The sequence below is a fragment of the Heloderma suspectum genome, chromosome 6, assembly GCF_057233095.1.
Source record: "Heloderma suspectum isolate Gila_16-S chromosome 6, 16-S_ref, whole genome shotgun sequence".
Taxonomy (NCBI): domain Eukaryota; kingdom Metazoa; phylum Chordata; class Lepidosauria; order Squamata; family Helodermatidae; genus Heloderma; species Heloderma suspectum.
Genome location: NC_139463.1, coordinates 86,514,787 through 86,538,319, shown reverse-complemented (window position 1 = coordinate 86,538,319; position 23,533 = coordinate 86,514,787). Strand labels below are relative to the sequence as shown.

General features: G+C 46.2%; 2 protein-coding genes across 9 annotated transcripts in view; both read left to right on the top strand.

The window, feature by feature from the left end:
• The window catches only part of LOC146341703 (von Willebrand factor A domain-containing protein 5A-like), a 37,507-nt gene extending 33,767 nt beyond the window's left edge, over positions 1-3,740 (top strand). The window contains exons 18-20 of one of the 3 annotated variants that reach the window (XR_014783870.1): positions 193-316; positions 1,398-3,002; positions 3,123-3,740. Coding sequence is in view for 1 of the 3 variants with exons in the window: in XM_084805186.1 (XP_084661312.1) it covers positions 193-316; positions 1,398-1,450; positions 3,558-3,614 (234 nt within the window). In the remaining 2 variants the exon portion in view is untranslated. Of the gene's footprint in view, positions 1-192; positions 317-1,397; positions 3,003-3,122 lie in introns of those variants that run through there. The other 2 variants (XM_084805186.1, XR_014783871.1) reach the window with 2 other exon arrangements.
• A 4,905-nt stretch (positions 3,741-8,645) lies between these two features.
• On the top strand, positions 8,646-22,424 carry LOC146341702 (von Willebrand factor A domain-containing protein 5A-like). 6 transcript variants are annotated; one of them, XM_084805191.1, is made up of 10 exons: positions 9,270-9,796; positions 10,474-10,774; positions 11,043-11,122; positions 11,205-11,319; positions 15,364-15,598; positions 17,959-18,024; positions 20,750-20,876; positions 21,615-21,853; positions 21,947-22,032; positions 22,192-22,423. In XM_084805191.1, the coding sequence occupies exons 2-7, from the start codon at positions 10,739-10,741 to the stop codon at positions 20,824-20,826; spliced, it is 609 nt and encodes a 202-aa protein (XP_084661317.1). In that variant the 5' UTR covers positions 9,270-9,796; positions 10,474-10,738; the 3' UTR covers positions 20,827-20,876; positions 21,615-21,853; positions 21,947-22,032; positions 22,192-22,423. The 6 variants fall into 6 exon arrangements, with proteins under 6 accessions (XP_084661314.1, XP_084661319.1, XP_084661315.1 ...); XM_084805190.1 differs by lacking the exon at positions 17,959-18,024 and having other exon boundaries at positions 9,579-9,796; positions 10,474-10,619; positions 22,323-22,423; XM_084805187.1 differs by lacking the exons at positions 9,270-9,796; positions 22,192-22,423 and having other exon boundaries at positions 10,671-10,957; positions 21,947-22,028.
• Positions 22,425-23,533: the final 1,109 nt, after the last annotated feature.

Below are 23,533 nucleotides of genomic sequence, written 5' to 3'. Positions count from 1 at the left end.
GATCTGGTCCTGGTCTGTGGCCAAAGTGTAACCGCTGTCTAGCTATTCAGATGTAATGTTTTAAGATGTAATGCTTAAGCTACATAATTATTAAAGAATACAAAGCATGGTTAGCTGCAGCATTATGTCTGCACAGGTTCAATGAGAGACCAGGGCTCAGTGTGTCTTTTGTTTCCTAATCACTACCGCCAGGTGGCCCCAGACACATGGGCAACAGTGCTGGCCATCCTGTGGCTCCATTCCCATGCTGCAGGGCAGAGGGATGAATGGGAGCTACTGGAAGATAAAGCTCTCAGCTGGCTCCACGTGACCGCAGGTGAGATGTTGTGGGCGCTGGGCAGGGGAACCTGAGAAAGGGGTGAGGAAGAATGATGGGCTACAGAGACTTGAGCCTGAAGAATGAGGTTCCAAAAACAGTACCCTCTTCCCTGCCCCCCTGAGCCTCTGGTCCAATTAGTCTCCTGCTGCAGATACACTTTTCGGTTGAAAAACCTGTACGCAAGCAATTGCATCTGTAGTTGCATCCCAGCTCAACACTCCTTGCATTGGGGTTGGGATATGTTGTGTGTAACTCCAGGTCCAGTTAAGAACTGAAATTTGAAATTCCGGCCCAGCACTGGCATTCTCGTACTTTGGACAGGGTAGCATGACTAATCTCTCCTCTGGCCCGTATTGGGGATTTCTTCAGAATTAGGTATGGGAAGGCAGTGACCTATTGAAGATGGTGTAAGATAGGCAGTCTGTTTTGATTTTTAGAGATGGGAGGGGTGACTTAGGAGGAAAGGAACGGATGTCTTTTGGGTACCAGCGGCCAGTCACAAAAGCACGTTCACCAGTCCAGCTCAAAACAGGAATGCTTGCTTACCCACTGTTGCTCCACAGATGTTTACCTGCTTCCAATCTGCTGTCTTTAATGACCTCTCGATGCTTTGGGCTTGGGGATGAGGCCAGCCTAGGCATGGAACATATGACCTTGCCCCCTTCTTGCTAATCCTTTAAGAGTCTTTCCATACAATCAGTTCATTGCACTTAAAATGCAGCTTTGTTTCTCATCTGTCACCTGCCATTCACATTTGATGGGCCAGTGGTCTCACTCTAGATAAGGCTGCCTTATACATTCGCTACCCTGCCATTTTGTCAGCCATTTTGTGGGGGCTTTTAAAAACTGTGCACCCAGACACCTGCACTGGAACACACAACTAGCCAGCAGGGAGAGCGAAGGGGGAAAGTGAGGAGAACATCAACCAGGCTATCTCCCTGACGCAGAGACTGGTACATGTTGATGGGATGTTGCCCTGTTGTTATTTAAAGGGGACTTGCAGAACTCTTATTCAGAGGCTCAAATGGAGTTCGAGCATGTTTCCGTCATACTGAAATACTGTCTTTCTCTCTCACAGGGCTTCAGCTGGCTGAGTGTGTGAAGGCTGGTAATGCTCTGCTGGAAACCAATGTGAGCCCCCAGATTTTTCTCCATTATGTAACCTTTTGACTTGAAACGGAGTTTCTGCTTCTCTCGCGCGCACGCTTGTCTTGCTTACTGGACCTGCCTGCCTCTCTACAATTTACATCAGTGCCTGCTCCTGCATCGATTGTGGTTGCGTCTTACAGTGCCTTACTGCAAGGGTAGACAGAAGGTAGATTGTGGTCCACCGGTTGGCTTCCAGCAGGGTGGCTGGGCCTAGCAAACTGATTAAATTCATAAGCAACAGAACACACACAGAATCAATACAGTGTAGTTTTGCCTTAACTGTTATAAGATCCAAATTTTGCACACTTAGTTTTAACAGTTTTGCCCATTATCAGTAGCTTTTGGGAATCCAGATAAGGGTAAACAGAGCATGCAAGAGCAAAGTCATCCAATTCCTGCCTAAGGGTGCAATCCTATGCATGTTCAGACAGAGAAAAGGCCTACAACTCCCAGTATTCCCCAGCCAGCCACGTTGGCTGAGAAATACTGGGAGTTGTAGGCCTTTTCTCTGTCTGAACATGCATAGGGTTGTGCTCTAAGTTTCTTTCCTCAGTGATGGCATGCATATATTGTAACCCAAGGCTGTCTGATCTAGGGTGATCAGTCCCAGTCAGATCAGGGGCCACAAAAGTCTTGGGGTCATGAGGCTGCCCACAAGAGCTCCTCTCATCTTAAGCCAATTTATTAGTTCACAAAAATTTGCAAATAGAAATTGCACTTAAATTCAAACCAGTACAGACATGACATTTTGTCCCTATCCAGTCATACTTCGATGAGAGGCCAAATCCCATTCAGTGAGACTTTGCTCCAAAGAATGTGGGGTCCCAAGGTGCACGCCTTTCTGATGTCCTGGGAACTACGACAGGGACTTTTGTTATGCCTACTTGATATACATTTTTCCAGTTACCAGTTCACCTCACAGATTCTTTCTATTATTGTCCTGCCTTTTAGATGTTGACTCACAGTCAGTAATACTTATTGCTGATGGTGCAAGGACCCTGGGTGAAGCTTGCTTATTTCCATAGGATGTTGTAACTGCTATTTCGAGTTGTTGTTCCACAGGATGTTGGAACTGCTGACGCTAAAGCTACTGACTCTGGACAGACTGGAAGGGCCTCTTCACCCAGTCTCCAGAAGTGCATATGGCAGGATTTTGGGGACCCGCAATACTCCATAGTTCATGGCCTTGCTGGAACCCATCAACCCTCACACCACTCATTCATTTATAGTGTGATGCATTCAATGGATACATAAAATGTGATGCATATAATGGATACATGGTGATACATAACATGTGATACACAAAATGTGATGCATAGCCTCACAATATTTTCCTTCGCTCAAGATGGCTGCTACTTTCTCCATGCCTCACTTGCCAGATCAAAACTGAAAAGAATGGTTGCATCTTTCCCACTTTTTTAGGTGTTGAAGAATGACATAGCATAGAAGAGGGCAAAGATATATTACAGGAGGGTAGATTTGGTTGAACATTAGGAGAAACGAAACTTATTTATTATTTGTACTTATTAGATCAGTCTTCCCCAACCTGGTGCCTTCCGGATGTTTAAGACTAGAACTCCCATAATCCCAGACCACTGTCCATTTGGGTCAGGGCTGATGGGAGTTGTAGTCCAAAACATCTGGGTAGCACCAGGTTGGGGAAGCCTGTATTAAATGTTTTATATACCTAGTTGTACAAAATCAGTGATGCAATAAAACAAAATCCAACAATAAATCTTAAAAACCCAATCCAGCAAAAGCACCAATCCCAACATAATAAAGATACAGTACAAATCATAATAACTTATAAGAGTAGTTCAACAATAGAAGCAGTTAACAGAACGGAGAGCTTGGTTCTTCTTGCTGGAGGCCTTAACACAGAATCTGAAGAGCCACCTGGAATGACATTTTTCTTGGAAGAAAGGCAGGGTATAAATCAAATATCTGTTGGGGGTGCTTTAGCTCTGGGTTTCCTGCATCAAGCAGGAGTGTGGACTAGATGGCCTACAACGCCTTTTCCAGTTCTGTGAGTTAAATCCCATGTCGCATGAGCACATTTCTGCTCTCACAATGGGACTCCTCCTTGCAGGCCCCTGCACATGCCCCAGATTTGTTCCAGAGAGCCCCCCAGACCTCTAGAGAATAAAGGCTGAGAAGTGTGGGAGATGCAGATGTCAGTCTTGGCACAAGATGGAAATCAACAATTCCCTTTCCTGTAAATGCTTGCAGCAGAGTCCAGTGACTGGGCTAGATTAAACTATATGGAAAATGCACACCTGTCACCTGCTTCTTTCCAGGTGTTTTGTGTTGTTCCCTGAGGGTGGGGGACTGCAGGGGTTATTTCCAAGATTTACTTTCCCCAACCTCCTCTTCTGCTCCCTCTGTCCCTGTAGCTGCGTCAGGAGCAAGTCTTGTGAGCCAAGTCTTCTTTTTAGTTGAACAGTTGGATAACTCAACCCTTTTTTTCCTTTGAATTTGCAGGTGGACAATAGTGCTTCTTTCCTAAATACACAACTTGTACACAGGAGAATTTAAGGTTGTTGCAGTTTTGTGCAGCAGTCATAGCTGGTGCTCATTGAGGCTGGTGGGGCAGATGGGCCAAGGGCCCACCAGAGATGGAGCAGTCTTGAATCCCCAGCAGCCTGCAACCCACAGGGGAAACTGAGGCATACAAACTTTAAGATCATTAGTGCACTGTGGGGAGTGGGAGAGAGAATCCACGCATCTACACAAAAGCACTTATTTGGACCCACATTGTCCTGTTTCCATAACCTGTCCTATTGCGTAAGAAAATCAAGTGACATTAAGATCATGAGTGCAAAAGGGCGGGGAGTATTCACACAGCCTAATAATAAATAAATATGCCCAAAGCCACAGAGAAAAGCAGTCTTTGAAACTCAGCAGCGAGTTCTGAGAGCATCCAAAATCAACCACTTTGCATGTTATAATATCTTCAGAGCCACATAGAAAAGCATCCAAAATCCACCTCGAACATCTCCACAAGCGCTCCTCTGTCTGTATACCTACTCAGAAGTAACAGCAGGAAGCAGCACAGGACAAAAATTCAGCTTGTATATCTACCCACAGTTAAGAAGGGTTGAGTTTCTCAGGAGTAAGCCCGGTCAGCAAGTTCTGAGCATCCAAAACCCATTTCTTTGCTTAAGCATCGCCACAGCCATCCCTCTCCAAAAGTCCTCATAAATAACAGCAAGAAGCAGGTCAGTACAAAAAACCAGTTTATGAATGGCTACTCACAAGTAAGACGGACTGGATTACTCATGAGTAAGCATAGCCAGTATGTTCTGAGTATCCAAAATACACTCCTTTACAGGCGTATACCTGCTGATTCCTGCTGCAAAATCCATGTAATGTGCTCTGTTCTGCTTAAGAAGGAAAGAAAACACTACAATAGCCAGCCAACCATTTCCTCCTCCTGTGTACCTCGGGGAACAGAATTTGCACCTCTGATTGGGTGTGGGCATTCTCCTTGCTGCCCATTTTCTTTTCTGAATCCCTTGGATTCAGCCACCGAGGTGGGGAACCAGGTATGGCCTTGTATGGCAACCAGGCAGTGTGGGAGAACCTGACAAACTGTCTGGTATGGCAGAGATGACTGGAAAGGAGTAAGCACAGACCTCTGTTCCTTTTTGTACATGTGTGAAACCCTCCAGAGCACGGAATGGCTTGGGGAGCATTGCAGTCAGCATGATGCCTGCCACGCTGCAATATACGAACAAAATTAACCCTGTGAGTAACAGAGGGGGAGCGCTTTCAGGGATTGCTGCATGGAGTCCCCACCCCGATAATACCACATCTGTATGCAAGACTTCAATTTTTTTTAAAAAAAAATTTAGGAACAGCTCAGTTACTTGTACATAGAGGGTGTGCTTCCAATGCAGGACGTTTAGCGTATACTTCACATTTATACATCCCAATGGATAGATGAACGAAAAGGATGACCCTGTACGCACAGACAAGAAATGTTTGTTAAATTCAGGGGAGCACCTGAAGGAGAAAATGATGAGCTGCAAAATCACATCAAACACAGAGACCTGATTGCACTTTGGTTTGGTTACACTGTGACTAGTTAGGAGAGGAACTTAAGGGTTGAGAGAGGAAAGTATACAGTTCAGATCTGCCAGAGAAATGCTGGTTGGTTGAGAAAGGAGGGCTGGTGTTTGGTGTGCAGTATGTGGCATGGCTTGAGAAATCCCATGTGCTTGTGCACCTAAAACCTTTGGTGGTGGTCATGGAGGCATGGTGCATTGGCAGGAACAGAAAACAAAGGCTCGGTACCCAGGAATTTGAAACACTTTTACAGCTGTGGGGCAAGTGTTTCATGATGTAGACAGGGCTGGCTCGAGAGATTTGCTACCTTGGCATGGAGGAGGGTGTGGGGAAGGGGCAATGACATTACTGTATGAACTTGGAGAGTTCCCTAGAGCTGTTCTGCTGTTGCAGAGCTAGCCATATGAGAAACAGTGCAAAGGTAACACCCACTGCTTCAGCCTTTGAACTGTGCCACCTTAGGTAGCTGCCTCTTTGGCTAAGATGGTCCTACATTTAAGCTAGTTGAGATGGATTCAGATGATGCAAAAGCAACTACTCTGTAATTTTTATTTTGCTCTTACTGTGTAATTGGACTTGCACAGACATGAACCATATGAAAAGCACCATTTTCTTTGTCGTGCTTTTGGCAAGCAAATGTTTTAAGCTCGGTGACTACAGATTTGATTCCACAGGGCAGGGGAAATGGCTATGCAGAGTAGAAAAATGTTGCTTGAATGAGCCTTTTGGCAGTAGCCGGTAGATGGCACTCAGCACTTGGAGGACGTGGGAATCCCCAGCAATGGCACAGTTACATCTTCCTACTTAACGAGAGCACTGGTCGGGGCAGGAATACTTTGCATATCAAACTGCTGAGACACCAAAACCAAATGAAAAATCAAGTCCAACTATTCATACATACAGCTAATGTGGTCCACCAGTCGGGCTGAATGGGAAGTTTATGTATTTAGCTTTCCTTCCTTCCTCCCTGCCACCCCACCATCTCTCTTACGTTTCTTCCCGTCTTTAATTCCCTCGAATTTCCTCCCATTTTCCACCTTGGTTCATGGCTGTGCTCCCAAACACCTGTGAAGACTACAGAACTGGATCACCACACGCTGTTCCTGGGTCCCACATGTGATGGGTAGCTCTGCCACTCAGCTGACAGAAAGCAGAGTTTGCCAAAGGCCTTTGAGCTTTGGAAAGCTAATAGAGCAGGGGGTTGGACTTCGTGGTTTTGTAGGCCCCTTCCAACCCTATGATTCTATATATAGTACCTGACCCAGGTGAAACAGAAGAGGGTGTGAGGGAATGATTGACAGCTGAAATGTTAAACATGGAATGTTGGGTGGAGTGAGGGCTGCTGGAGAAAGTTAGAAGGGGAAGAGGGAGTTGAACTAGGAGAGGGACCATGAGAGGAATTAAGAGGTCATAGTTAAGTTAGGGTGGATTCCTATGCAGGTTTAGACAGAAAAAAAGTCCTACAACTCCCAACGTTCCCCAGCCAGCCATGCTGGCTGGGGAACGTTGGGAGTTGTAGGACTTTTTTCTGTCTAAACCTGCATAGGATTGCACCCTTAAGTCAGTGATGGGTTGTGAATGAGAAGGGAGGAAGAGAAGATACTGAATGCAGGGATGTGGTGTTTTAGAGCCATATTATGTATCGGTTATTGTTCTGAATATTGACCTATTAAATAAATATATGTTTATTCTTTTAAATACCTTTTTTCTAGTTGGGTGGATCTGAAGATTGGCGTAGCTCACCCCACATGCTAAGGATTGAAAAGGAGAGTCTTGCAGTTCTCTGTAAATCAGGAAGCGGTGGGATCTGGTACTTTGGTTTGCTGGGAAAAGTCTGGCCTCAGTGACCTCTAGGGTCTTAAGAGGGGACCCCTACATTACATCACATCAAGGCAGTGGAGGCTGGTGTCCCCAGTGTCAATTGGGCAGTGAATCCGCTCCAGGTTTCAGTCAAACTCTAAAGGGGCTATCGCTCCATTACAGTTCTGACTGGTTGTGACTGAAACCCAAAGCAGATGCCCCCACCCCCGCCCCAGACATTGGAGACACCAGCCTCTACTGCCCCAGGATCAGGTCATTTTGTGTTCTGAGCCCATTTCATGTGATTGCACTGATCCAAGTAGCAGGGAGCCAGGAAAGGATCACTGCATTTACAGTGGCAATGTTCTAAAGGCATGGGCTCAGCCCAGAAGGAGCTGAAAACATAGGCACAGCTTTTATTTCCTTCGTGGTTTCATTGGTCACTCGCTGCCAAAGAAGGGTCCATCATTGGTGCTTGGGTGGTCTGGCAGAGGACTCATGTCTATTGCAGAATTGGCTGGCACTCCCTTGGTAGTGGGTGGGGATGGAGATATCCAGGATTGTTTTTCAATCCTGGTACAGAGAGCTCACTTGCCGTTTAGGAAAGAGCGAACAAGCCCTTCCAGGTAGGAAAATCCTTTCTGTACATTACATCCTGGGCCGGCTCCCCCCTTTAGAACCCCCAAACCCACAAGCTCTACACACATACACACAACCTTCACCCTAAGTAAAACTCAGCCCATCTTCATCCCGGATCCTTCAAGTTCCTTGTCCCGCTCGTCTGCACTCTCAGCGTGTTTGGAACAGAAACACATCCATGGGCATTCCCTTCTCCTGTTAAGACCAGCTAAGCGGCTAAGCAACTACCTCTCACACTGCTAAGCCAACACCAGCCCCTCTTTCCCGCTGGCCCCGAAGGGCTTGGGGCACAGGTTCTCCTCTGCTTTCTCTTTGGGAGCTCCTTGGCAAAATACCCGCCACCCAGCCACCTACCTTCCTTTCTCCTTCACCGCAGTCCAGACAATTGACATCAGCCCTCCTCATGCTGGTGCCCTCCAGATGGTTTGAACTTCAACTCCCATCAGCCCCAACTAGCATGGTAAGGAATACTGGGAGTTGTAGTTGGGGCGTTCCTAAGAATAAAGCCTTTTCTTCTTCTTCTTCTAGCACTGTGACACCTGTTCTATCTTTGGGGAGCAGTAGGTCAAAATATCCACAGGGCACCAGGCTAGGGAAGTCTGATCTAGGGGGTGTCTCCACCAGCGATTTACTCCGAGCTGGCTGCATGTTGAGGTCATTAGAGATACATGTCGTCGTGGTCATCCAGCAGCCACCCCGAAGCTTATTAGGGAAAACCTGGATTTCCTGAGACTGCTTAAAGTCCGATTCTTAAGTTGGGTTCTCCTCGGTATAGTTGGTGTGTACCCCAACCCCCACATTGACCTCAGCTATGCTAGCCCTGCCCAGGGTTGTGCCTTTCACTGTGACCCATTCAAGGGGTGTTTCCTGTCCCCGGAAGTATGTTCTATGAATCGACTTAACATGAGGTGATGCACACCCTCATGGGAGTCCCGCCTGGACCAAACTTGGCTCCTATAAAAATGCAGGTAAGCCACTCTTCCCTTCTTCTGTTGCTGTGGAGTAATGTTGCTGCCAGCTTTCCCCACTCCCACTTTAACCACAAAGTTTTTGGGAACGGAGTCAATTCTGCCTGGAAGTCTGGTGATCTAGGGGTGGACGAGCTGAGTGATTGCCCAGGGCACCAAGCTGAGCTTGCAGAGCACTAGCAAAGGGGGGCAGCATCTGCAGCAGTACTAATAATGATAATAATAACAGACACTGCTGTGGCAGTGCCTCTAAGCCCAGGTAAAATAAGGCTCAGTTTGCCCATCCCTTCTTCCAAGTAAGCATGATTACATAGAGCTCAATGAATGGATATTTAAAGGGAGAGGCAGCAATGGAGCTGTTTTAAGAAAAAGGGCTGGCAAAAGAATTCTCCCGACTCCTCTGTTCCTGTAGCAAAGTGCAACTGGGGGCAATGAGTTACTTCCAGGTAGACATTTAGACCTCTGCTCCCCCCACATGACTTTCCTTCCGCCAATCAGTGCCACTTCCACCAGCCCGCAGCGAAGCCAGCTGAGGTCACACAGAATGCCAAATTGAAAAGGCCATCACAAAACAAGTATGATTTAGGGCAAGAAATGCCACACTAGCTACGTGCATGATCACACATGATCGAATTGGGGGTGGAGTAGAACTGGAGTAAAAGTGTCCTGTAGATACCCCCTGGAGCCCTGTAATATTGAAAACAGCCTGAAATAGTAGAATGGGATATTGAGGGTGACTCCGGCTTTTGTTCCCTCCATCTCAGGAGACGCTGATCCTCCTGATGAAGAGTCTCCCGCTGGGGTGTTACTTCAACATCTATGGCTTTGGATCTGAGCATGATTCGTTCTACCCGTGAGTGTCAGAATTTCACGTGCATCCTGTCAGCCATTTTGGTTCCTTGCTTCTCCAGCAGCAGCCTCATCTCTCCACATACCCTCCCTGAGGCAGTGGGAAACAATAAAGGGAAAGGGTACTGTGACTCATCTGGAGTTTTGACGAAGGAAGGATGAAAACCACAAAATGGTTTAACCAAGAAGATGAAAAGGAATAGGGAGGAATTCTTGGTCAGGCAAACCAGGAGGGGCCATTGCACAACCCACCTCCTTTCTGTGACTCCCCCATAACCTCCTCCTTCTGCAAGGCAGATCCTCAACCGCTAAAAATGCCCTTGTCCTATGCTGCTGCTACAATTCCTCCTCTCCCCATCTTTGCTTTCCAAGCCCTGTGGTTCCCCTCCTTTGTACGGTACAGAGCCCGTTCGATATTAGCAGGTTAGAATGGGCTTGAATCTGAGTGCATGGTGGGCTTGTGGCTAGAATGGCAATTATAGAGAGTAAATGGATGGCTTGGGGCGTTTGGGGGCAGCACTAAATGGGTAGATGTGGCTATGAATGTAACTGGAGGGTGCTGGGCTGGGTGTGGCAGCATGCGGAGAACATTGGGAAGGAGCAAGGTGGAAGACATGGTTGTGCCTCAGCTAATGAGAACCTGGGACATCTACACCCTTGACCCCTTGGCACCCTCTACAGGCAGAGTGTGGAATACACCCAGCACACCATGTCGCAGTCCCTCGAGCGGGTGAAGAAGCTGGGGGCTGATTTGGGGGAGGAAGGAGATTTTGAAGCCGCTGAAGGCTGTTTACAGCCAGCCCTGCCTGGACGGGCATCCTCGTCAGGTATCAAGAGCTCTGTCGGGGTCCGTTTCCACTTCATATTGTGCCCAGGCGTAAAGGAATACTGGCAAAGGAGCAATGGCTGCATGGTGAGCGGCATCGAAGTGTCAGTGTGATCTAGGATGAACAGCAAACACGTGGAAGACTCTGCCCCCCAGGCAAGCCGACGTGAATCAGCAGCTCATTTCCCCAGTCAGCCTCTCGGCTCAGAAGAATCTCTGTTGTGGGGGTCATGGTGGGGAAAGGCCCTGCTTTTACCTAGGGTTGGAGAGCGGGTGCCATGTGGCCACAACGCGTTTCCTGTATCTGGTGGTGGCAAACGCTTGACTATCTCCAGAGAGGTACCCCAATTTCAAGCATTCAGCTCTGTGCTGGTGGGTCATCACAAGGCTAGATCAGGCTTTGATCCCACATCTCTCTCCCCAGCTGTTTGTGTTTACCGATGGAGAGGTGGAAAATACAGATGAGGTCATCGCTGAAGTCTGCCGTCACAGTGGCTCCCACAGGTAAGAACTGGGACTGGGAGATCAAATGCTCTCTACACCCTGGCTGGGGCTCCTTCTTTGACTCCCCCCCAACTCCCAACAGGTGCTTCTCCTTCGGCATTGGTGAAGGGGCCTCCACGGCCCTCATCAAAGGCATCGCTGGGGCAGCCAGCAGCAGCGCTGAATTCATCACGGGCCAGGAGCGCATGCAGGCCAAGGTGAGCTCTCGGGAGCTCTGCCTCCCTCTTCCTGTCCTCTGGACTCCCCCACTTGCACCTGAGCTGTAGGTCGCGCGCTAAATTTCAGCCCACGCCTGAAAATGCAATTGGACTTCGAGATCCCCTGTTCCCTCCTTGCCAAGAAAAAGCAAACTAGCTTAATTAGAAAAGCCTGCATGAAACATGACTAAACAAGGAACTATTCCTCTTTTCTTTTTTGCTTGATCTTTCCTCAGAGCACAGAGGCCAGGTTTTAAAGAAGTGTGCCCCTTTCCCATTGTTTCCGTGGTCTGCCTATTGAAGCCTTATGCAGTTTGTAACACCCAAAATGTTATTTACGTTTTCTATCAGAATACTCAGTTTTCTTGACCTCTGCCATTCCTTATTTATTGTCCTCTGAATGCCAAGTGTTTTATAGAGCTAGTCTCTCTTCCCAGAGGGCTTGCAATCCATGTACAATAGAAGGGGGAAATAGAGAGGACATCTTATTCAGCCACGCTTCCAGCTTCCTTGCACACACTGCCCACACAGCTTCAAGCAAAATTTGACATCCGAGAAAGGTTTTTTTTTTAAGGTGCGGGTTGAGTTCTCTATGTTGCAAAGGTGCCCTTGGGTCCTTTAGCACCTGCATTGCAAGACTGCTGTCTTCTTTCAGGCACTGCAGTCTCTGAAGAAGCCCTGCAGCCAGCAGTGATAGGAGTCTCTCTGAACTGGAATTTGCCTTCTGGTCTCTAAGCTGTGCTTGTGGGATCAGGCCTTCAGGTCATCTTCCCGGGGCATCGCTGGCTCATCTATGCTCAGATTAGGGGTGGGCGGATCACTTACCCCGTTCCAGCTGGGAGGGTCCACGGGGGGTAGGCGATCCCTCCCTCCCTCGGAATCCATCCAGGCCAGCTCTGCTCCACGGTGATCCTGCGGAGCTGGCCACTGGCTCTGCAGCACTGGAGTGGGGTCCGTGGCGGAACAGAGCACAAACCTCCGCGCCCCTCCGGAATCCGTCCAGGCTGGCTCCTCCACGTGGTGATCCTGCGGAGCCGGCTGCCGGCTCCTCAGCTCTGGTGATACGGCCGGCCGCCATTGCCGTGCCGTATCACTGTGCTAAGCCTGGACGCAAATGGCGTCCACTACGCCATTTGCATCCCTGTTTTCACGCGATAGGCTACGCAGATTATATTTACGTAGATATTTGCATAGCCTATCGCATGAAAAAACAGGGACGCAAATGGCGTAGTGGACGTCATTTGCGTCCAGGCTTAGCACAGTGATACGGCACAGCAATGGCAGCCGGCCGTATCGCCAGAGCTGTGGGGCCGGCGGCTGGCTCCGCAGGAACACCACATGGAGGAGCCAGCCTGGATGGATTCCAGAGGGGCGCGGAGGTTTGTGCTCAGTTCCGCCACGGACCCCAATGGGGCCGGATTCTTGGAATCCGGCCTCATTGCGGTCCGTGGCGGAATTCTCCAACATCCCTAGCTCAGATCCATGGTCAGCATCAGGCAAGTAACTGTGGACCAGTCTCACTACTCCTCAGTTGAAAACAGTAATAGGCATACTCCAGAAAAGCGATGTTTGCTCAAGCTCCATTGAAAATTAATGGGCCTCAAAAGCTTACCTCCTGTGCACTTAAAACATATTGAACTTGATGTAAAGTGTGCTTAACTTAATTGACTGCACTCAATGAGTTTGGATGATGATAATTGTGTTTTGAAATTTACAAAGCAATTTCACATAGGTACTTACCTGCAAATAGATTAGATTTATCTGTCTTTAACCAGGAATATATTCTATTTTATTGCAGGCCGAATATAATAAAAACTTGCCAGTTTAACTGGAACTCCTAAATATTAATCAAGGAACAACCCTCAAAATCCTCTTTAAAACTGGACTTATTTTACAAAAACAAATCTAAAAAGTTAGAATAACTGTACACTGCATCCTGCCACAAGACTCTTTGTTGTTTTGCTGCAATAGACTAACGCGGCTGCCCCTCTGGAAAACCAATACTAATAACATCAGTCATAATTAAAATCAAAATTAAAATACCACAAATAAGAATCGGTATCAACAATAATTGCATAGTTGGTGGGGGAGTGGGGAATAAGCGCCAATCCGGACAATATATGAAATCTGTCATTGCATTTCACAGGAACTGCAGATCAGGATGGGAACTGCAAGGAGGAAGGTGGGGTTAACCCTTTTGTTCAACATCACAGTCCTAACAAAAATCCCTTCCCTTCCCAGAACAGCTATTTCCCCCAGGAAAGGGAACTTCTGTTGCACCAACAGCAACTTCCCTCTAAGGGGCAATTGTAATCAGGCCTCAAATGCAGAAGGAAAGGGTAAATCCCACGCCCACATGCACCAATCTCCTGATCCATTCTTAATCCTGGTTACTATTTTTTTAATAACTCCCCACATGCAATGTAATTTACACATCTCATATATTGTCTAAGTTAGGGGTGCCTAATGTGGCACCCGTGGGCCCCTCCAATAGCACCCATGAATCAGGTCCCCAATGTGGCACCTGTGGGCACCTGCAAAACTGTTAAAAAAAATAAAGAAATTTAATTTTTTAAAAGTTTTTCTTAATATATATATATGTACATGAATTTGTATATATCCCTAGCAATGAATACGTATGAAACACACATAACTTTCTAGCAATTATATGTAGGCTTCAACAAAAGTGGACTAAATATCCAAATAAGTATCCATTTGAAGATGGCATGTACATGCCACCCATTCAAATATTGAAAGCATTGTAAGGTCCTCAATCCGTTGCTTATAGGAGGTGAGTGTTTATCCTTGCCATGTTGTAATGCAGTCTTTTAGCTGTCAAAAGGCATGGAGAATCCATTTACACTGACCATTTGTTAATTTCCACAAAGCAGGGAAACAGTTTAAAAGAACGTGTACATCAGTGAATATTAAAGACTGTTCCAGTACAAAATTTATCTGTGTAATAACCTCCTCCGAAAAAGAAGCAACTACCGGACATTGCAAAATTATATGTTTAAAAGAAGCATGAGCCGCATTACACCACAAGCAATTAGCCAAATTAGACAATTAAAGAGATGTTGCAGTGTCCAATAGACATGAAACAAAAGTTTTTGCTGAATAAGACGCAGCCTAAGATCCACAGGCACAATAGGTAGACTCCAAAGCGGCAATCCACTGATTAAGCATTTTGTGGTGGTGCCACAAATTCCCAATGTGCCCATAGGTTCAAAAAGGTTGGGGACCCCTGATCTAGGTTGGCTGTAAGAATAAGCAAAGTGGGAATATCTGCTTATATGTTGTATGTTTCTTATAAAGTATGTTTCTTGCCCATGTTTGTAAAGCTTCAGAGGGCAATACTGAAGACTAGTCCTCTTCCTTTGAACGCTGTTCCCTAAATGGTTCATTAGTAACATTTTATACCATTATTAGCTGCATCTCTCATTATTGTTCAAATGGAAAAACCTACAGAAGCCTAACATTTTAACTATATTAAATACGTTCTAGATTTTTACTTACATGCTAGATTACTAAATTATTCAATCCAAGTTTGTGTATAATACATGTATTTGCTTTCCAAAGTCGTGGGTTTTAGATACAATTGCTGCAGGAGAGTGTTTGGATGACCATATTTGTGGCAACTCCTCCAACCTGGTAATGTGTGGAGATCCAGGCTGGACGCACTGAATACTACTTTCAAATGGTGTGCCAAACTGTGCTTTGGCCTATAGAATTTTGCTGGGAACTGGCCCATGGACATATCTAAAATGGCCACTGTGAATTCTGCCTCACAGAATTATGTGAGGGTTTTTCCCCACATAAGTTAGGCATGATTAGAGGATTCCAGGCCCACTCAGAGGCATTCTCTGTCAATGCGATCTCAATAATAAATATTCACATTAAATATTAGCAGAGGCAAACAGCTGAACGCAGTAAAGGGCTCCTTGATTTCTACATTTGGGGTGCTAACATTCTCCATGGTGCCTGAGGCAAGGGCCATGAATTTCATGTAGATCACCTTTGCCAAATGCTCCTGTGTTTCTCCAGGCTTCCTGTTCACCAGCTGGCAGCTCAGGTCTTCTTACAGGAGCTGGAAGAGGCTGGGAAGAAGGAAGAAGAGAAGCAGCGCCTGGCACTGGAGACGAGCCTGAGCTCTGGGGTGGTGTGTTTTCAGACAGCCTACGTGGGGATGAACATGGAACTGGACAAGCCAGTGAAAGGGCCCCTCGCCCGCCGAGATGTCCTCTTCAAGGCCCCATTATTGATGTTGCCCTTGCTAGAGGTGAGTTGAAGGAGAAGCCTGAGGTGTTGGCCCAGGTCACTGGGGGACATGTGAACCAGAGAGGGCCTTTTGGAGAATTAGAACTGGACAAATTCTTCTAGAAAGCAAGGTATGTAATATTTTGCTGTTCCAGTATGGAATGCGGACGACAAAGAGGAAAATGGCAACTGTCTAGGCAGAGCTATATTCTCACATCAACCATTGACCACAGTTGGTGCATTCCACAGAAACAGCATCTAGATCTTGTGCTAACTAACCCAACCACATGGGTTAGTTAGCTTCCATGTGGCAACTGCTCCCACACTGCGAGCGCATCATGGGGAACATCTTACTATGTGGATTTGTTCTGCATTACATGAACTGTGTCAGTGTAATCAGTCAGCCCTGGCAGCGGCATGGGTGCTAGTCCAAATGATGCTGGCTGATCCACGTAGGAAAAGCTCCACAAATTGCTGTCACCAGACTGGAAGCCGATTGAGCCTCTGTAGGGATGGTTGACAAAAGATGTGCTGTGGCATGGCCTCACATCATGGAATGCTGAAACAGGATGTAGATGGCTCCATTTCAGGGCTAAAAACCTGGCTCAGTGATATCTAGAGGATCAGATGAATTAATGGCAAGCAGCTCTGTGGATTGCTAGTATTATCCATGTTAGCCACAATAGAACTTCCACAGGCAGTATACTGCTGAATTTCCTGGGGATAGTATTGCCTTTCTGTCCTACTTGTGAGCTTCCCAGAGAAACTCTAAGCCCAGCTGGCAACAAAAGGCAGCACTAGATGGATTTTAATTTGAACCAGCAAGAGTCCCATACACATAACTAATCTGAGGATAATCAATGCTGGGGGGTGGGGGTGCAGGTTGATAGCACTCACTGGCCCTGACCCCTGGTCTCCATGTGTTGATTGGCACTTGTGCACAAGTACAATCAATGCATGGAGGTAAGAGGGTTCGACCAGGGTTATACATCCCCACTTCCATCTCCCGTGCCCACATTAATCATCTCCCAATTTGTTGTCTCCTCTAAGATAATTTATTGATGCATATATTTGTGCCCAATTTCTTCTTCTACCCTTCCCCATTGGTTTGGATAAGCCTATGAAAAAGACTGACCTGCTCCCCTTGCCTCCCCTCTGGGGTGTAGAGCTCATGGCCTGACATCTACCTGACATTATACCTCGGGCTCATCAGCTCCCCCTTCCCCTCTCCTCCAGCATGGCCACAAAGAGATCAGAATCTTTCACTTTAGTTTTTAACTAATCATAGTTTGGCATTATGTCTGAACCCAGATAAATTGTGGTTAAGTATGGTTTACTGAAATAAGCCAACTTCAAACCATCTTTAGGAAGCAGCTTGTTTCAATAAATGGTAGTTAAGATTAACCACAGTTTAGCTTATTGTCATAATATTAAACTGCAGTTAATTGGAAACAGAAGCCATCTGATCTCCTCACAGCTGCCCTGAAGTAGGAGAGGGGAGGAGGGAGCATGTGAGCCTGAGGCTTGGGCAAGTAACGCTAACCATAGTTTAGCATTATGTTTGAACCAGACCACAGAGAGAGTGAGTTAGGGCAACATCACACGCTTTTATTGTGCACTCGTGGTGGGTCACTCATGGAAGTTTGCGGGTCCTTTTCATGAGGTCGTCAACTTCCAGGGCACATCCAGAGGTATTTCCCAGTTATTTCATGTTAAAAAGATCCAGAGATTACCGAGCTAATAAAATATTCTGGATTTTCCTTACTGTGTATAGTCGTTGTTGTGCTATTAAAACAACCACTAGATGGTGCTGTTTCATTGAGGTCTATGGAACACTGAAAACTAAAAACTTATCTCTGCAATCATTTGCTCACCATCTAGGAGCCTGTGGTAAACACAGAAAGGCTCCACAATGGAAGGACTGCAGGGAGTTTCTTTAATATAGAGATGCCCTTCGAATGGCACTGCATGTCCCGGTCAAACCAAGATATGCATACATGCATGCTTTAAGAAGTGAGGGGAAAACTGGAAAGGAGCTGGAGAAATTGGGAAGTGACTCTAATTTCGTTTATGGAGGTCAGCTGTGGGATCTGAGAGCCATAATCCTCAGTCAGCAGAGGGACAGGGCAGGGCAAGTAGCTATAGCATGAAGCTTTGTGGAGAAGGTTTAGTCCACAGGAGCTGCTTGGATTTTCCAGTCTTGTACTTAACTGCGAGGGAAATAGGTGTTCACCGGGTCAGCTGCTGGGGGTGTATTCCACTCTGAGCAGAGTGAGGGAATGGCAGGACACAAAAATTACCTTAAAATAGAAAGAAAACTGCCTTTACCTTGGGTGGCAGTGGTGCTACTCATTCCCAACACTGTCTGTCTTTTCCCGATAGCCTACTATCATGATCTACAGCTGGTTAGTTGGACAGCCCTGCCCGATGACCCCTACGACTTGATAGGTAACAGAAGCAGTGCGTCTGTTGAAGATTCCCTTCCTAACTTGAGGGGAAGGTTCTAACCCTGAATGCTGGGGCAGGCGGGAGTTTCTAAATGTATATTTGAACTAATGCAAATTGGAATATTTATGAATGATTGTGTTTGGGTGATCTCATTTGTTGTGATAGTGAATATTGTTGTTTTTCGTTGACAGCCTGTGGTGTTGATCTGCAGGGAAATGTTAATGGGATGTGGTAGGAGACATGCATGGGGTGGAGCAAGAGATGTGATACGGGACCCATAGACAGAAGCCTGGGATTTATACCCCCAGAATTCCCATCTCTGAGGGCTGAGTGCCACATCCACCCATCTCTGTTTTTCAGACATGTGGCAGATACCACCAATTCAGCTTTCAAGGGTCACTTTGGGGGGTTTGTGTGAGGTCTAGAAATGTTTGCTTGTCAAAATGGAGCTTTTACATCTCTTTGAGATTCCATATTAGCAGCCATATCCCATGGCTGGGCTGATGTGTTGCAACTTTAGATTGATTACCAAGACCTACCTCAGGCTCATGAACCAGAAATTCAAGGGGCCAGTCAGATGGCATAGAATAGGATATATCTTAGCTTTAAGCATGCAATATAACATAAGGAGCTTCTTAAATATGTCCTGGAGCAGAAAGCCTGTTAGAGAGAATAGGCAGAGTTGCTGGATAATAAAAGCCCTCCAAGGCAATGGAAAAATCACAGCGAAGCTAAATCCCTTTGTCTTATCTTCCTTCACCGTACAATGTTCCCCTTGTCTTACGTTCCCATGCAGCGAACTCTGCATCTTCATGTAATCTACATCAGAAGGGCTGTTCTGTATAAAGGCGATCTAAGAACAGGTTGCAGAATAGACAAGTCAAATGATATTGTACTGTCATCGGCCAAGAGAGAATGAACAGTGAATTATGTCATTTTACCACTGACATTAATCTCTGTGCCAGGTAACTGGAAGGTGGCCAGTGGGTGGGAAAGCCCAAGAATCTATAAAGCCAATGGCTTAATGTCTGTCCCAGGTGAATTGGTGGAAAGCATCATGAAGGATAGAGTGGTCTAGCAAGTGGATGAAGGAACCGACATCCATGCTTCCATAAGCAATCCCGAGGATCAAGTACTGCAGTTCAATCTTTTCAGTCTGTCTTTGCAAAAAATTAAAGAAGCTGCAGAACACAGCAGCTCACCTGCTGATAGAAAGCAGACAGCAGGAAAATAAATACGATCTGCGTTGCCACAATTGCTCCAGCTCCCTGTAAGCTTCCAGGCCCAATTCATAGTACTGGTGTTGACCTACGAAAACCCTTAAAATATAGGAACTGCCTTGCTGGGTCAGACCAAAGGCCCAGCATTCTGTTTCCAGCAGTGATCACCAAATGCTTCTGGGAGGCTCACAGTCACAAGCCATAGCCGTCTCCTTCTTGTTTGTCTCCAGCATCTCATACCCAAAAGTCTACTGCAAGGATGTTGAGCCTCTTTCTTCCTGAGGGCTGAATTCCTTTTCGGAGCATCTCTCAGGGTCTGCATTCCAGCGGTGGGTGGAGCCAAAGGCAAAAGGGTCAGGACCTAAAATACCAGCCTATTTTAGCTTCAAGCTGTTACTGCCGGTCAGTAAGCCTTAGGAGAGGCATGTCAACTGTTTAGAGTGAGGAAAAAAATGCACAAAAGCCAGGAAAGCACCAAACAATCAGTGGTCGGAGTGAAAGGGGCATGGCCATCTGGAGAACCCCAGAAGGCCAGATGGGACCCCAGGCCTGGGATTCTGCACCCCTGTACTGCCTCTGAATATGGAGGCACCATTTAGGGTGCTTCCAGTTGGATGACTCCTAGCACTAATACTCTGTATGCTACAAGGAAACTTGCAGTTGACTTTGCAAACTTTCCACAGTGCACATCCCACTATGTTTATCCACGCCAATGTTGTTAGAGTTATTCTTCTGTCTTTTTTAAGAGGTGGGGTTTTGGTATAGGCAATGGGTTATCAGGCAAGTGAATCTTACCACAGCTCAGCACACAGTGATCCCTTCTACACCAGGCTTTTATTGTGTGCTCATGATTGCTCACTCACAGTAGTTTGTGGGTCCGACATTATCTTCCAGGGCTTCTCCTGTGTCTTGCACCCATTATTGTGGGAGGGTTTTCTTAACGAGGAAAGTCTGGTATTTTGTTGAATGCCCCTGTATTTATAGTATATAATTGCGCAATTCTGCTATACCATAGCGCCATCTAGTAGTTGTATAATGAAACATATAGAAAAGCAGTGAAAGAAAACCCCCAGAGAAATGCACCTGTAAAAGAGCTGAGCTTAATCCTGCAAAGACTCCAGAAGCAGAAGCCCCAGTAAAGTTGTGGGATAAAAGCTTCATGTAGAAATGTGCACTTACTACAACCTTTGTGGTGGGTGCCATTTTATCACCAGTTTATTTTACTTTTAATTGCTTTTTATTTATTCTTTCATAACAATTATATACTGCTGAAAATATAATCTCTAAGCAGTTTTAAGTAGTGCTCACTAAAACACGTAGGTAGCTATTTAAAAAAAAATATTAACATAATAACAAAACAGTTGTCTAGCTATTCAGATGTAACACTTAATCTATATAATGCTTAAGGAAAACAAACCATGGCTAAGCTGCAGCATTATGTCTGCATAGGTTCAATGAGAGAGCGGAGCTCAATGTGCCTCTTGTGTTCCCATCACTACCACTAGGTGGCCCCAAATGCATGGGCGACAGTGCTGGCCATCATCCTGTGGCTCCACTCCCATGCCGCAGGGCAGAGGGATGAATGGGAACTATTGGAAGCCCAAGCTCTCAGATGGCTCCATGCGAATGCAGGTAAGACAATGTGGACACTGGTCAGGGGGACCTGAGAATAGGGTGAGGGCACAGAGGCTGGAGCTTGGAAGAATGATGGGGCACAGAGGCTGGAGCTTGGAAGATGAGGCTCACTACCCCCAGTCCAACCAGTCTCCTGCCAACAGATACATTTTGGGGTGACAAACTTGTGCGGGGTGAATGTTTGCATCCCTGGATGGGTCTCAGCTTAACAATCCTTCTACTGGGGTTTGGCTGGGTTCTGGCCCAACACTGGCATTTCCCTATATTGGATACGGTAGTACAACTATTCTTTCTATAGGGTAACACAAGGATCTTTCCACACAAGCAGTTTGTTGCACTCAAAATGCAGCTTTGTATCTCATCTGTTGCATGCCATCCACATTCAGGGGATCAATGGTTTGATTCTAGACAAGGCTGCCTTATGCATTCATACAAAATGCTTTCCATTTTACAAACGTTTTTGGTTTGGCTTAAAAAAAAAATAGTTTTCTCTCTCAATATTTCCCAGGCTGGTCCTCATGCACTGGAACGCTCAGCTAGCCAGTCAAATTGGAAGGAGAGGGGAGGGGAGAGGGAAAAGTGGGGAGAACAGCAACAAGGGTATCTCCCTCTCATAGAGACTGTTACATTTGTTGCACTGCTGTTATTTACAGAACCCTTGTTCAGAGGCTAAAATGAGGTTGGAGCATGTTCTGGTTGTTCTGAAAGTTCCAATATTGTCTTTCTCTATTGCAGGGCCTCAGATGGCTGTGTGTGTAAAAGCTGACAATCTCCTGCTGGGAACTAGTGTGACACCCCCCGCCCCCCAATGTTTGGGCTCTGGCCTCCATTATGTAACCTTGTGACCTTAAATGGAGTTTCTGCTTCTCTCCCACACACACTCTTTTTGCCTGCTGGACCTGCCTTTCTACAACTACATCAGTGCTTCCTCCTGCCTGAATTGCCATTGTTTCTTACAGTGCCTTAATGCAAGGGTGAGTAGAAGGTAGATTGTGGTCCACCAGTTGGCTACTGGCTTTTTCTGGTGGGCCACCTAGCACCTGGTGCATACTGTTATTTTTGCACAGTGCTTGACTCAGTGTACCGTGGGTGGACCAAGCCAACTGCTTAAATTCATAAGCAAGAGAGCATCGTCAGAATCACCACAGAGTAGGTATGCCTTAACTTTTATATGAGCCAGAACTTGCATGCTTAATTTTAACAGTTCTGCACATATCAGTAGCTTTTGGGAATCTAGTAGCATGCAAGAGTGAAATCATCTTCCCTACCTGCTTTCCTCACTGATGACATAACACTATTTGTCCTTGCTTAGGATGGCTGCTACTTCCTCCAGCCCCCATATGCCATATCTCAGCAAGCCTCTACTTCTTTTCCCAGTACTCCACATAGAATCATGTTTCATGAAAAGTGGAGAGAACAGTTGCATCTTTACCACTTTTCTAGGTGTTGAGGAACGACGTCAGTAGGCTGTCACACAAAATCGGACAAAGATGTGTTCTCTGCTGCCCAGAGGGCAAGGCTAAAATAAAATGTATTTTTCTCCTATTTTGTCTATTGGTTGGTTGATTTTGTCCTATTTATTATTTATGGTTATTAGATGTCTTTTAACTATCATAGGCATGAGACAACCTTGATTAAAATAGATCAGTGATACAGTAAAAAGAATCCAACCCCTCCACAATAAAAATGCAGTACACATCACAGTCATTTCTTAAACATAAGAGTAGTTCAGGAATGGAAAGGGGGAGGGGACTGCCATCTGTGTGGGATGCTCTAGCTCTGGATTTCCTGCATTGGGGAGGGGGTTATACACTAGATGGCCTACGGGGACCCCAGTGGTCTAGTGGTAAATTTTGAAGTGCAGGCACTCATCTTGACAGCCCCCATAGCCTCGCCCCCAAGGAGAGTCCAAAATTGCAGGCAGCTGTGTTGATCCCTGTCAACATATCAGTTCTAGGAGTTTTCAGCTGCTAGGAGCAGGTCATTTGTAAATCTAATGAGTCTTAATTGCCCATTCCATTCCAAGCCATCCCGAAAGACTTTATATTACAACAAGGAACAATATATTATTGCTGGTGTAGTAGTTAAAGTGTTGGACTGGGGGGTTCTTTACACATGCTCCCCCATTGCTTTTTTGGGGAGGGATTTCCTTTCTGTGCAAGTTCTATATGTTTCATTAAACAGCCACTAGATCACAGAATCATAGAATAGTAGGGTTGGAAGGGGCCTACAAGGCCATCGAGTCCAACCCCCTGCTCAATGCAGGAATCCAAATCAAAGCATCCCTGACAGATGACTATCCATCCTCATCTTGAATGCCTCCAGTGTGGGAGAGCCCACTACCTCCCTAGGTAATTGGTTCCATTGTCGTATTGCTCTAACAGGCAGGAAGTTTTTCCTGATGTTCAGCCGGAATCTGGCTTCCTGTAACTTGAGCCCATTCTTCCATGTCCTGCACTCTGAGATGATCAAGAAGAGATCGTGGCCTTCCTCTCTGTGACAACCTTTCAAGTACTTGAAGAGCACTATCATATCTCCCCTCAGTCTTCTCTTCTCAAGGCTAAACATGCCCAGTTCTTTCAGTCTCCCTTCATAGGGCTCGATGGCACTGTGGTGTAACACAATTGCACACTTTATACACAGCAATATCACAC